The sequence below is a fragment of the Eupeodes corollae genome, chromosome 1, assembly GCF_945859685.1.
Source record: "Eupeodes corollae chromosome 1, idEupCoro1.1, whole genome shotgun sequence".
In the NCBI taxonomy this organism is placed as follows: Eukaryota; Metazoa; Arthropoda; class Insecta; order Diptera; family Syrphidae; genus Eupeodes; species Eupeodes corollae.
The window spans coordinates 254,703,582-254,717,478 of NC_079147.1; the positions used below are offsets into that span (position 1 = coordinate 254,703,582).

At 32.1% G+C, this 13,897-nt stretch overlaps 3 protein-coding genes across 8 annotated transcripts in view; all 3 read right to left on the reverse strand.

Moving 5' to 3' along the window:
• Positions 1 to 1,561: 1,561 nt before the first annotated feature.
• Positions 1,562 to 3,142, reverse strand: LOC129942387 (2-Hydroxyacid oxidase 1-like). The gene is made up of 4 exons (XM_056051294.1): positions 2,719 to 3,142; positions 2,373 to 2,645; positions 2,181 to 2,315; positions 1,562 to 2,121 (listed from the first exon to the last, which is right to left on the reverse strand). Exons 1-4 carry the CDS (start codon positions 2,847 to 2,849, stop codon positions 1,563 to 1,565), a joined length of 1,098 nt encoding a protein of 365 aa, XP_055907269.1. The 5' UTR covers positions 2,850 to 3,142; the 3' UTR covers position 1,562.
• Positions 3,143 to 3,187: 45 nt separating this feature from the next.
• LOC129942388 (2-Hydroxyacid oxidase 1-like) lies at positions 3,188 to 4,641 on the reverse strand. The gene is made up of 4 exons (XM_056051295.1): positions 4,426 to 4,641; positions 4,087 to 4,359; positions 3,884 to 4,018; positions 3,188 to 3,827 (listed from the first exon to the last, which is right to left on the reverse strand). Exons 1-4 carry the CDS (start codon positions 4,554 to 4,556, stop codon positions 3,269 to 3,271), a joined length of 1,098 nt encoding a protein of 365 aa, XP_055907270.1. The 5' UTR covers positions 4,557 to 4,641; the 3' UTR covers positions 3,188 to 3,268.
• Positions 4,642 to 11,792: 7,151 nt separating this feature from the next.
• Positions 11,793 to 13,897, reverse strand: part of LOC129943444 (pyruvate carboxylase, mitochondrial) — a 60,100-nt gene continuing 57,995 nt past the window's right edge. For all 6 annotated transcript variants that reach the window (XM_056052902.1, XM_056052899.1, XM_056052901.1 and 3 more), the window contains 2 exons: positions 12,805 to 13,834; positions 11,793 to 12,743 (listed from right to left, as the gene is read on the reverse strand). In XM_056052902.1, the coding sequence (XP_055908877.1) occupies positions 12,495 to 12,743; positions 12,805 to 13,834 (1,279 nt within the window). In that variant the 3' untranslated portion in view covers positions 11,793 to 12,494. The remainder of the gene's footprint in view (positions 12,744 to 12,804; positions 13,835 to 13,897) is intronic.

Below are 13,897 nucleotides of genomic sequence, written 5' to 3' on the forward strand. Positions count from 1 at the left end.
AAAATATCAACGAACCTTTCAATCGGCGATGCCTGGTTCATAGAGTGTTCCTTAAGCTTCTTTTTGAAACTCTTTCAAAGCAGACTGTTCAACTCTTTAATCAATTCTGGCTTGTTTAACGGCATTAATAACGCGCCGCTCAGAAAGTGAGATTCGCTTTTCCATCACGTTTCTCAACATAAGTATGGGCTTCGCGGCCCATAACCGAAATTATGTACTTTCAAAACCTTTATTAAAGATTATAAATGATAAGTAGCTAGCAATTTCAACTATCTGTATGTAAGATACTTTACCCCATATTTTTCCATGGACCAGCTGTATCTTAAAACCGATTTCGAATTTTGAAAAATCCCTTTACTCACGTATTCTAGATATATTAAACTAGCAATTTAGGAAAAACACGATTTTTTGAAGCCATCACATGGGATGACCTCCATGTGACTACATTTGTAGTCAACTGCCTTCTTTAATGGTAAATTTTTATCAAGTTAGTTTTTTTTAAGTTTCATAAATTTCAAACTCAGAATTTTTTTCACTAATTTCTACCTTCAGTTCATCGCACAAAAACTACCAATAACATTACTGCTTACAAAACACTCCTCAGGTAGGCTACAAGTCCATTACGATTTTTATTTTTCATTGCAAAGGAATATTATTTGTTTCTTTTCCAATTTGACAAGTAACCTTTTTACAAAAAACTTAAACGGAAATATGCAGAAAATAAATAAATCAAAAAAGTTCAGCTTTTAGTTGAATAAAAAATATGATCAATTGTCATTTTGACATGAGTAGACTTGACTTGTTAGTTATTGAGATTTTTCTTGTTTTCTTATTTTCCAGTCAACTTTCCAATAAATTTGCATTGGGCAGGTTCAGGCAAAATAAGCGACTTCATTTGCCATCAACTTCATTCTTTGAACGTATATTTTGACCAAAGCAATTGGTTAGTTTTTCAACTTCCATGAGTTTCAAATTCAGAAATTGGCTTCGCAAACCTTTGCTTTAAGTTCATAGTACAAAAAGTACAAAACAAATTATTGTCTACACAACACTCCTTAGGCAAGCTACAAGTCCATCACGATTTGTATTTTGTACTGTTAATAAATATTTCTTAATTATTTTCCAAATTGCCAAGAAAACTTTTTACACAAAACATTAAATTAAGCTGTGCAGAAAATAAATAAATCATAGAGTAATAAAGTTCAGCTTTCAGTTGAATGAAAAAACATGATCAACTGTCACTTTGATAGAAGTAGACTTGACTTAAAAGTTAGGAAGATTTTTCTTGACTAACTTTCCAGTCAACTTTCCATTAAAGTTGCTTTAATTGGAAGGAATTTTTTTGGCAGCTGTTCAATAAGATACAAGAAACTTGCCTAACTTTCAAGTCTCTTATGTCATCTGAACCTGCCCATTAATAGGAAGGCAGCTGTGCAATATCTTTGCTATGTTTTTGAACTCAAACTGTTAAAGCTGGATAAAAAACTTCAGAATTAATGAATTTAAATCCAAAAATAAAACTAACAGTAACTTAACATTTACAAAAAAATATATTATTTTCCTTATAACTTAGCATAAGTTGATTCATGGGCCACCAAATTTGGCTGAATGCTCTTCAAATTGAGACACCCTGAAAGACTCATTACAACTTCAAAGTCTTTTTTCAAAATTGATAACATTTCCTCCACGCCCTTTTGCCCATTACACGCAAGACCCCAAACAGCTGCTCGACCTATAAAAACCATTTTAGCACCCAATGCTAAGGCTTTTAACATATCGTTTCCATCCATGATTCCACCATCCATCATTACAGGCAAATCATTTCCGACAGCATCAACAATTTCCGGAAGTGCTTCAATCGTTGCTGGCACCGAATCTAACTGCCTTGCTCCATGATTCGATACAATTATTCCCTTACAACCGAATTCTTTAGCCAATATGGCATCTTCACGAGTGAGAACTCCTTTCACAATGATCGGAAGATTTGTCATCTTCACTAGCCATTCAACGTCTTTCCATGTAATTGTCGGATCGAATAGACTGGAAAAGTATTCACTGAGGCCAGAGCCGGCTCCTGAGCTTTTAACTGTACTTGCTTTTGAATCTGAGAAATTTGCAAAACTGTAAAAAAATATTGTTGATGTAGATTGATGTTAAATTTGGTTCCCTCATGGACTCACCTTAAATTTGGTGGCAAACTGAATTTATTTCGAATATCTGCGCGACGTTGGCCAGAAATTTGAGAATCTATTGTAAGAACTATGGCTTTGTAGTTGGATTTTTCAGCTCTGCGAACTAGACTCTCCGTCAAAAGTCTGTCACAGAACATAAAATAAATATTAAAGATTCCATAATTTTGAAATTAATCTTACCTATCTTTGTAAATGTAAAGGTTAAACCATTTATGTGTATCCGGAGCACCTTTGGCAACTTCTTCCATTGGCGTATTTGAGCCTGTACTTAGAATAAAAATTCCGCCAGTTTTTCCAGTAGCTCTTGCAGTCCCTATTTCTCCGTCAGGATGAGCCAAACGTTGGTTGGCACAAGGTGAAATTCCAAGAGGCCATTTAACTTCACATCCTAGAATTGTCGTGGTCGTATTAAGTTTAGTAATGTTCCGAAGGAACCTTGGGCGTATTCGCAACCTTTCTCGAAGTAAAAAGAAAAACAAGAACTTACAAAAGTTTCATGTTATTGGTTAACATTATCGAAGTTTACCTTTTAAATGCTTCCCTATTCAAACTTAATGTTAATTCATCACCTGCTCCAGATTGAAAGTATTCCAAAGAGCTCTTTTCAAGAATCGTCTCAGCTTTCTTCTGAAAATCAGCAAGACAGACAAATGCCATGATGAAAGTGAACTTATGAAATGATGACAACAAAATGATGTTAAAAATGCCAAGCAATGGAATATGATACTTAATGATATTAGATTCTTCTTTTTTTCTTATTCATTGTCTAGAGGTGATAGCCTTATCTTTGGCTCTAGGGGTATGGCAGACGTTTTGTATCAAGTTCTTTTCTGCTTATCAGCATAATAAACAATTTTTTTGAGGCACAATGATGAATTGGATCAGTTTGTTTGTATTTTGATAACTTTTTATTGTCTAAAAAATGTTCCAAGTCTTTAGTCTTATTCATTTTTAAGACTTATTTAGGTTTATAGGAGAATATTTTTATATTAAAATTATATGAATTTTTATAGTTTTTATTTTGTATTTTATTAAATAAACTCCCTCTAGATAAAAATTATATGAACATACATAAATTACAACTTAGAATAATGTGATTCATGAACTATTAAATTCGGACGAATGCTTTCTAGGTCCACACAACCTGAAAGACTCATAGCAACTTCGAAATCTTTCTTAAGAATAGCAAGCAAATCCTCGACTCCCTTTTGTCCACCACAAGCTAGACCCCATAAAGCAGCTCGTCCAATAAACACCATCTTGGCACCTAATGCCAAAGCCTTTAGCACATCATTACCTTCCATTATTCCACCATCCATCATTACTACCAAATCATTTCCAACAGCCCTGACTATTTCTGGTAGAGCTTCTATTGAAGCTGGTACTGAATCTAGCTGTCTTGCTCCATGGTTCGATACAATGATACCCTTGCAACCAAATTCCCTAGCCAATACCGCATCTTCGTGGGTGAGAACTCCTTTAACAATCACAGGAAGCTTTGAAATTTTCACGAGCCATTCTACGTCTTTCCATGTGAGTTCTGGATCAAATTGACTCATCACATATTCATTGATACCTGAACCTTTACCAGAGCTTTTGACGTCTTGTGTTTCAGCTTCTGAGAAATTACCCAACCTTAAAGAAAATTTAATTTTTTAAGTTTTGTTTATAAAATTCGAATATTTTATTACTGTAAATGAGGAGGTAATCCGAATTTATTGCGAATATCAGAACGTCTTTGGCCGAACAATGGAGCGTCGATTGTAAGAACTAATGCCTTGAAGTTGGCCTTTTCAGCTCTCCGTACCAGGCTCTCAGTAAGAGATCTTTAAGAAAGGACAATAATTGTTGTACTTCATTATTCAGGTACTTTTTTAGCAACATTATGACTAACCTGTCTTTGTAGACATAGAGCTGAAACCATTTATCAGTATTCGGTGCTCCTTTAGCAAGTTCCTCAATAGATGTCGTTGATAATGTGCTCAAAATAAATACACTTCCTGCTAGACCTGCTGCACGAGCATTGGCAATTTCTCCATCTGGATGTGCCATACGTTGCATTGCAGTAGGTGCAATTCCGACAGGCCACTTAACTTGACATCCCAAGATTGTCGTAGCAGTATTTAATTTAGAGACATTTCGTAAAAATCTCGGACGAATACGTAATCTGTTTGTTAAATTAATTTATAATAAATTGTTAATTTTTTTAAAGCCGATCGATTTTTAAACATACTTTCGAAAAGCATCTCTGGTTCGATTTAAAGTATATTGATCACCAGCTCCAGAACGATAATAATCCAAGGCTTTCTTCTCAAGAACTGTTTGGGCTTTCTTTTCGAAATCGGCGATGCAAACAAATTCCATATTGTACCCGTATCAGCAGAGTTTAAGCGAAAATAAATTATAACACTGAACTGAATCAAGACTTCGGGAATAGTGCGCGTGGAATCGCAATGATTTGATATTTTTCTCATTGTTGACATCAAGTTCGTAGAGTCAAATTTGCTTACAGATACGAAGATGATTGTCTTATCAGTATGAAACGGTTAGTCTTGACTATCTATCTCAAAAACATCTAACGATTCTAAACGATGTTTACATATTATAAAGATTAATGCATAATATTGTGTTTGTTTATTTATTTAATTTGATAAGGTGATGCTGGATTAATTGAATAGAATTGAATTGTAAAGTCGCAGTAACTGGCTCAGGAAATGTATAGGTACATACTGGTATACCTCTTCGTAGATATTTATAAAGATGATTTTTTGTATACTTATTTAGCTTTTTTTAAACAGGTTCAAATGCACTTATCTAAAATATTAATATTAATATTAAAATATTAACATTTTAACGGGTTTTCAAATGGCTGTAACTTTGTGAAAAAAGAACGTATCGGAATGAAAACAAAACAAAAAAAATGTAAAGCGTGAAGTCTCTATTTTGAAGACTTTATGATCAAACAAATCTTAAAGCCACGTTAATCACTTGATCATCTCTGAGACTGGGAATGAAAATATTTGAATCATTTACTCAGCTTTAATTTTGATTTTACTTGCAACATAGTATGGAAAGTGGTTTTTCAAGCTAGCCGTTCGGATTCGACATTAACACTGTAGGCCCCTCCATCCCTTAAATAGTTGACAGAAGTCACTAGGCCCTACTTCTGTATGGATCGTTGCGCCACCTTATTCATTAATGAATTAAAAAGCGATATACACTGATGACTTCCCATTCGTTCCAGTCTGTGGATATTTCTAAAAGTTTTACAAAATATTAACACTACATGTAAGATGAATAAGTTTTACAGTCAATATCTTTCTATGTTCTCAAAATGCTAGAGTCGAAAACCATTTATTATAAGTTTAAGTTTTTTTTTCAAAATTGTGAATTTGGTTTTTCTAAAAAGTTGAATAAATGGTAACATAAATATTTCCTATATCATGAGATATTTTTGCCGAAAATGAATTTTTACCAATGTTAAGAAGCATTTCTTACAAAGTTCTTAGCTTCTATAAACATAAAGTGCGTGACGGGTTCGCACGAACTTGATTCTATATCCAAAAAATTTGTCTACACATAGAATACTTATATTTAAAATTTACCAATAAAGTAGGTGTGTCTTAAAAAATTTAAATGCCATTTAATTAATAAAATGATTTCGAATCTCGTCAGAGGCTTTTTTTCATTTTAAATTAATTTTGTGCATATAAAATTTTTTAATTATAATTTAAAAATATTTTTACTAAGCAGTTTCTTAGAGCTTAAATATTATTAGCCAAAACATTAGCAACTAAAACTACCTCCATCTTTATGTATTTCAAAAATTAATAACTTAAAGAAATCATGTTTTTTTTCAAAAATTCAATACATAATGTATTTACTTACAAGAGAAAATAGCTTACATAACGGTTCATTAAATTGGCCACAAGTAGAACAGGTAACACAATTTTTGTCTGGTCAAAACAACTTCTTATTGCTGTCTCTTTTCTTATTAATAGAGGGAAGTTACACCGCGGGTAAGTTGCACCGTTAACTACAAAATCCATTTCTCGTATTAAAGGTTATGGCAACAGAGTGCAGTTAAATCTATTTTTTAGGTGTTATTTAGTTCATAGGCAAGTTAATCAGTGTTCTTAGGTAACTTCTTTTAAATTGCCGGAAGCAAATACTCTAACGAAATAAAAGAAAAAAAGAGGCTGGGATGCCACCCACACTGATAACTTCCCATCCCGTCTGTCGATTTTTCTTGCTTAAAAGTTTGTCTATATGTACTCGTATCAATTTTTACCAAATTTGCGTACTATTTTTTGTAGATTTTATTTTTTATGAAAAAACAGACTACTGGATTTTTATATAAAAATCACTGAATATCGAAAACAATATTTTCTGTAAAATAAAATAAGTTTGAAACCAATATTTTTAATTTTTGAAAAGCTATTTGAGTCGAAAGTAAATTTTTACCAAGTTTTAGTATTGTTTTTTTTAGAGTTTTATTTTTTGTAAGAAAACCGTTAATTCGATTTTCTTCAAAATTCTATCGAATGTTGAAAACAATATTTTCTATAAGATAAAATTAGTTTGAAGCCAATATTTTATAGTTTTGAAAAGATATTTGAGTCGAAAATCAATTTTTACCAACTTTTGTTAAATTTTTTTTAGGTATTTAATTTTTTCTACAAAAACTATCAATTCGATTTTTTTCAAAATTTTATTAAATGTTAACAACAATATTTTTTGAAAGATAAAAGTAGTTAAAAGCCAATATCTACAATTTTTGAAAAGATATTTGAGTCGAAAATCATTTTTTACCATTTTTTATAAATTTTTTTTAAGGTTTTTATTTTTTGTAAAAAAAATGTCAATTCGATTTTTCTCAACATCTTTCAGAATGCTTAAAACAATATTTCTTATAAGATAAAATAAGTTTGAAGTCTAAATTTCAAGTTTTTGAAAAGATATTTGAATCCATATTCAATTTTTACCAACTTTTGTTAATTTTTGTTCGGTTTTTAATTTTTTATAAAAAAAACTGTCAATTCGATTTTTCTCAAAATTTTATTAAATGTTGAAAACAATATTTTTTGAAAGATAAAAGTAAATTAAAGCCAATATCTCAAAGATTTGAAAAGATATTTGAGTCGAAAATCAATTTTTACCAACTTTTATTAATTTTTTTTTAAGGTTTTTATTTTTTGTAAAAAAACTGTCAATTCGATTTTTCTCAACATCTTTCAGAATGCTTAAAACAATATTTCTTATAAGATAAAATAAGCTTGAAGCCTAAATTTTAAGTTTTTGAAAAGATATTTGAATCGATCTTTAATTTTTACGAACTTTGAGTAATGTTTTTTTAGATTTTTATTTTTTATAAAAAAAACTGTCAATTCAATTTTTCTCAAAATTTTATCAGATTTCAAAAACATTATTTTCCGTTGCTCAAAATTGTTTTGGAGATGAAATCATATGTTAGTCGTTAAATTTAGGAGGTGATAAATTTTTTTTCTTCAGTTTTTTTGATTTAGAAAAAAACCGTTAGATAGATTTTTTTCAAAAAATATACTTCTTTGAGATCACGTTACAGTATATTATATAAAATTTAATTCAAGTCTCTAGCGTTTTTGGTTCGTAAGATATTTAGGTTTAACCAAAATGTTTACCTTTTTTTTAAACTGCTATGGTAAAAAAAACCACCCACGCAATTTTCTTGAGAGCCCTTTCTGCATCTTTCTGCCTTATTATCTGTATAACAAAATTTATTTGATATCGATATCTCCCCCCCAAATATTCAGGTTCTTAAGAAGAAACCTTGAATAAGAGATCATCAAATTTATACTAAGTTGCCTTTAAATTCCTTAAACTATCCTTTAATTTTATTATTAAATTTTTTTTTGACACACATAAATAGTAGTATCCGTGGCATGATGGTTAGTGCGATGGACTGTCATGCCAGAGGTCTTGGGTTCAATCGCTGCCTATGTCATCTAAGTCTTTTTACGGGTACTGCCTTTTGCGAGGAATTGACAAATTCTCCAAGAGTAACTCTTGTCATGAAAAAGTGCTTTCTGAAATTAGCCATTCGGATTCGGCATATAAACTGCAGGTCCCCTCCATTCCTGACATCATTACTCGCACACACAAATGGTTTAGAGTTGTAAGTCACTAGGCCCTAGTTCTCAACGGACTGATGCGCCACCCTATTTATTTATTTTTAAATAGTGAGCATTGAAGTGATTTTTACTGGCGACCTATAGGAACTATATGGCAAGTTTTGCTTTATGAATAATTTCGAACTAGAGCTTTTAATCAAATATGATATTACGACGGTAGAGAAGTCGAAAAAAATGGGTACCCCGATTCCATCCGTCTGTTTGTGTTTCCTGGCTCCTACAGTCCAAACAATTGTGTTGATTGAAATTAAGGTTTTCAGTCGATTAGCGTAAGGCGGTTTTTTCATTTTACTAATACGAAAAATAACAGCAGTCCTCATACAAATTTGTTGGTTTAAAACATGTCATTTTTCTTAAACTTTCTCTAAATTTAATTTGGTTTTTCTACAAGAAAAAAATGTACATACATATGTATATTTATAATGCTTACCAAAAATATTTTTAAGACAAAATTTCAAATTAAAAATGATTTTCGAAAAAAAAATAAGTTAATCAAGATTTTTTGACAAATAAAATGGTATTTAAATTTTTGAGAAAACTTATTTGCAGGTACATTTTTAAATCTTAAAATATAGGAAATATTTTCAAACAGACTTTTTGGAAAAAAATTTCAAGTTCTAGCGACTCAGTCGTGCATTTTATTTATTTAAAAATTGAGTTTCTATTGAAAACAAAAGATCTTAAGAAATTTAATTAATTTACTTTGAAGTGAATTTGCTTTGGATGCTCTAGAACTAATCCTTAAACACGAATTTCAATAATATAAATGTTCCAAAAACAGCAAAAGTGACACTTTTGTTAAACTAATGGCTAATTGGAAAACATAATGAACGGGTCATATCTATATATATTTGTGCCACACAAACGTTTCTTGCCAACTTATGTGTTTACCTTAATTCGTTTTAATTTATTTTTTTTATAGAAACTATGTAGGTACTCAAAAGCACCTATTTACTTAAATTTAAGAACCAATAATTTTTCTCACTTGAATTTTTAAGTTTTGTTGACTCCTTTAAGATCAAAATACGAGTAAGCAGACTGATAGCGATAGTAATAATAGACTCCAGAAAATAGAGTTCGAAAAAACTTCGTCAAAAAAGCCCGACATTTCTTCATATTAGATCCTCTCTCACTTTCTGGATTTTGGAATTTTTTAGCGTTCTAAGCATAAATAGAAATGGATACAAGAAACGTACATTTTATTTTTGGAAAATAAGCTACGTTTCAAAACAATTTCTTACATTTCTGCGTGATTGCAGGAAAACCCCTCTTAACTATTGTGTTGAAGCTCTTAAATATGGCATATTAAGAAAACTTTTGGAGTGCTTTCATATGTAGGGATTCATCCAAATTAAATAGTTAGACCATACCTTGCTAGACAACCGTGTTCTAAAATAATTTGATAACTAAAATTGTCATTTTAGCAATTAAAATGTGTAAAGGTAAGGTTAATTTACTCGTAAACATTATGTTATTTAAATTTTGTTAGCCTCCTTTACAAAACATTAAAAACATTTTTAAGCGGTGAGTAAAAACTCATCTAAGTGTGTGACCCCCCCCTGATGAAAAGTCTGGATCCGCCCTTGGGGTGGTTGATGGTTTCCGTCGTGTTCGCAGACCAGCCAAAGAGGCAATAAATATGCGTTACACCAAAGCTACTGTGAAATACGGAGGATGTAACGTAATGGTGTGGGGATAATTTTCAGGGCATGGACTGTGACCGATTCACCAAAAAGATGATACGATGGATCATTTTATGTACTGTGACATTTTCCAAATATAATGCTGCCACACGCTGAGAAGCAGTTGCTTTTGAAACGGATTAACGACCCAAAGCACAAGTCTAATACTGTTAAGACGTGGTTTCGAGAAAACCGGATTGACGTGTTACAATGGCAAGCACTGAACCCTATAGAAAATCTATGGGACATGGTAGACGACTGATTGCAAAAATAAAAATTAAAAGATTTGTCTTGCTTAAAAGTTTGTAGGTTTTCGTGTTGGGTTAAAAAAGTTGTTAGTTGAATTATTCTTAAAAAAATTAAATTTTCATTAAAAGAAATGGTTTAGTTTGAAAATCTAGTTTTGTTAAATTGATTTTTAGTCAAAAACAAATTTTTACCAATTTAATTACCATTTGTTCAATTTTTACAAATTGGATGAGTGAAATTAATTTGACAGATATCAAGAACCGAACATCAATTTTTACCAAATTTTCGTAGGTACTATTTTTTGTAGATTTTATTTACTTCCCATAGGAAGTTATTGTAATTGGTCCGATTTGTCAAATTGAAAATTTTGACATTTCTCGACGTTTCAAGGTCTCTAGAGTCGAAATAAAAGATTTTTAGAAAGATGTCTGTGCGTGGGTGTGTACGCGACTTTTTTTTCGTCATCCATAGCTCAAGAACCAGAAGAGATATTGATTTGAAATAAATTTTGATAAACAGATAGAAAGATACAGAGGAATTGGGCCATTTTATTGAAGAGGAGAATACTGGCAACATTTGGTTTCAACAGGACTGCGGTACGTGCCACACAGCCAAAGCTACACTTGATGTTTTTATAGCATTTTGAAACAAAAAAAGCTTTTTTAGCGGACCCTACGGTTTTGGTTGTACTGTTTAGCGAGGACAAACAGACGGACGGAATAGGGGACCCCACTTTTAGTCATCGTTATGTCATGTTTGATTAAAATTTCGAGTTTAACATTTTTACGAATGCAGAACTAACAAAAAATAGTTCCTATATGTATAATTTTTAAAAACTTTTTTCTTAATTTTTTTTTAACGTCAACTTGGGTTTTTTTTATGCCAAAAATTTATTATAAATTTTTTTAGCGAAATATTCGTAAAAAAATCTTTCTTTGATTTTTTTGTAAAAGAACCAATAGGTAATGTTAAATTTATGTTTATTTAGGGCAAACCAATTTGTTCACTTTTTTTTAAATTCTGCATTTTTTGATGTTGTTTGAATTTGGGACGACGAAAAAAGACATACCGAACACTCAAACACTCAAACACACATACATCTTATTCACCTTAAAACCTTTTATTTCGATTCTAAGGATTTTAGGCTTTTATTGGTTTAGAAACATTTCATTTGCCTATTGATTGATTTTTAACCATCACATTTAAAATATTGAAACACGTTTGTACAACGGGCACTTAGTGCTTTGTAAATACAACAAAAATATTCTTAAATAATTCATAGTACATTATCTTTTCTTTTAATTTATTGTTTATAAAACAAGCATCACAAAGATTTTTGAATTGTAAAAAAATGTACAAAACTTACTTAAACAGCCCGCTGAAAAAACTTGTAAACAAAATGGAGGACATTTCAATTCAACTTCATTCAAATATATGTATTTTTCAAAATCTGTAAACTTGAACTCAAGTAGTCTCAAGTAAATAAAATACCATCCATCTTAGTTTAAAGGTTAAATTTTTATTCGTTAACAGACAACAGTTTTACATTAAAATATCCTGAATTGACATAAAAACAAAGTTTAAATTTATGACAAAAATACATTTGTATTATAAAAACAATTAAAAATTACAAATAAAAACATATTTTTAAAATAAATCAACTGATTGGTCCAATATTAAAACTTATACAAATTATATCATGCGTTGCGAACGAAAAAAAATTACATTAAAATCACTTTTATAGAATCTTAATTAAATCTCATAATTTATAAACTATATAGGGATACAATAATTTATTATTAATAAAATTTGATTTCCTCTAAACTTTCTCGATTTTTCATTGACAGACACAATTTTCTTTGTGGCAGTTTTGTGCGTATTTCGACGGTTAAGTTTATTTTTAGATTTTTTTTTCTTTTTTAAATATTTTGTATTGAAACAAAATATTGTTAATTATATACAATCGTATTCTAAGCCCTGGATGTCCCATAAAATTTTCTTATTATTTTTTCGTATAAAAATTATTTTTCATTTGTTTAATTTAAGTATATGCTAAATATTTTCTTGATCTCCTTATTTTTTGTTTAAAAAGAAAGACACTCATGCACACTCTAATCTATAAGCTTAGTCTCACTGGAACTACAGTCAAGATGAGTGGAAAGGAATATATTCTGGATTTGGCCTTAAATGTCTAAGCGGGTTTATTCTATGACTACGAGAAGATCGTCGCCTTCGAGTTTCATGTTGTTTGTGATGTGAAGCTTCTTGATTGTGCCAGCCTTGGGCGCTTGGACGACCATTTCCATTTTCATGGCAGAAAGAACAACGAGAGGTTGACCCTTCTCAACTTTGTCACCTTCCTTGACACGGACATCGATGACTGTACCGGGCATTGGAGCTCCAACTTCGTCCTTGTTACCCTTGGTTGCCTTTGGATGGATGTGGAGTTCCTAAAAGAGAAAAGTCTAATGAGCACCTATGCATGATTTTGTGAATCATTTGTAGTCTAACCTTAACAGCTTCCTTGTCACGGATAAACACTGATCGCAATTGACCGTTCATCTCGAAGAATACCTCGCGTTCACCGTTTGCTGTGAGATCTTCTGCCATAGCCAAAGTCTTAACACTTAAAGTCTTGCCCTTCTCAATAGTAACCTCAAATTCTTCTCCAACCTTGGGACCGGTCAAGAATACCCTAGTATTCAGTTTGTCGACTGGTCCATAGTCTTCCCTGAAGTTCAGGTAGTCTGCGGTGACTTGTGGGTAGAGAGCTGCTGACATGACATCGCGATCGCTGACCAATGGATGAGATTCTTTAAGATCGGCCTTCAGCTTGTTGAAGTCCAATGGAGGAAGGTGTTCACCTGGACGTCCTTCGATGCGTGGCATATCTTTAAGTACACGAGAACGAAGTGGCTCTGGGAATCCACCATAGGGAGTACCAATAGCTCCCTGTAGGAATTCAACAACAGACTTGGGGAATGAAAGCTCCTCAGCCTTATCGAGCAACTGTTCGGCGTTTAATTTGTTCTGTACCATGAACTGAGCAAGATCACCAACAACCTTCGATGATGGTGTGACTTTGATAATATCGCCAAGCAATAAGTTTGCCTCGCGGTAAGCCTTCTTGACATCTTCAAAGAAGTCTCCCAAGCCCAGAGAATAAGCCTGGAATTGAAGGTTGGTATATTGACCACCGGGGATTTCGTTCAGGTAAACGTCAGCGTTTCCAGATTTCATTGTTGTTGTGCATTCGAATGGAGCGTAGAGGGTTCGTGTTTGTTCCCAATAAGCTGAGTACTCAGAGACATCACGGAGATCCATGCCGGTGTCTAAGGGTGTTCCTTGCAACGAAGCGACAATAGCACCCATACTTGGCTGGGAGGTCATGCCGGACATAGAGTCAACTGCAACATCAACAACATCTGCTCCAGCTTCAGCGCATGCCAACATAGATGCTACTCCAGCTCCGGAAGTATCGTGGGTGTGAATGTGAATTGGGATGTCAGGATGACGATCACGAATAGCGGTAATAAGTAACCTGTTTAGAAAAAAACATTCAATAACAAAAAAGACAATAAATTAATGAAGCTTTTATAAATTA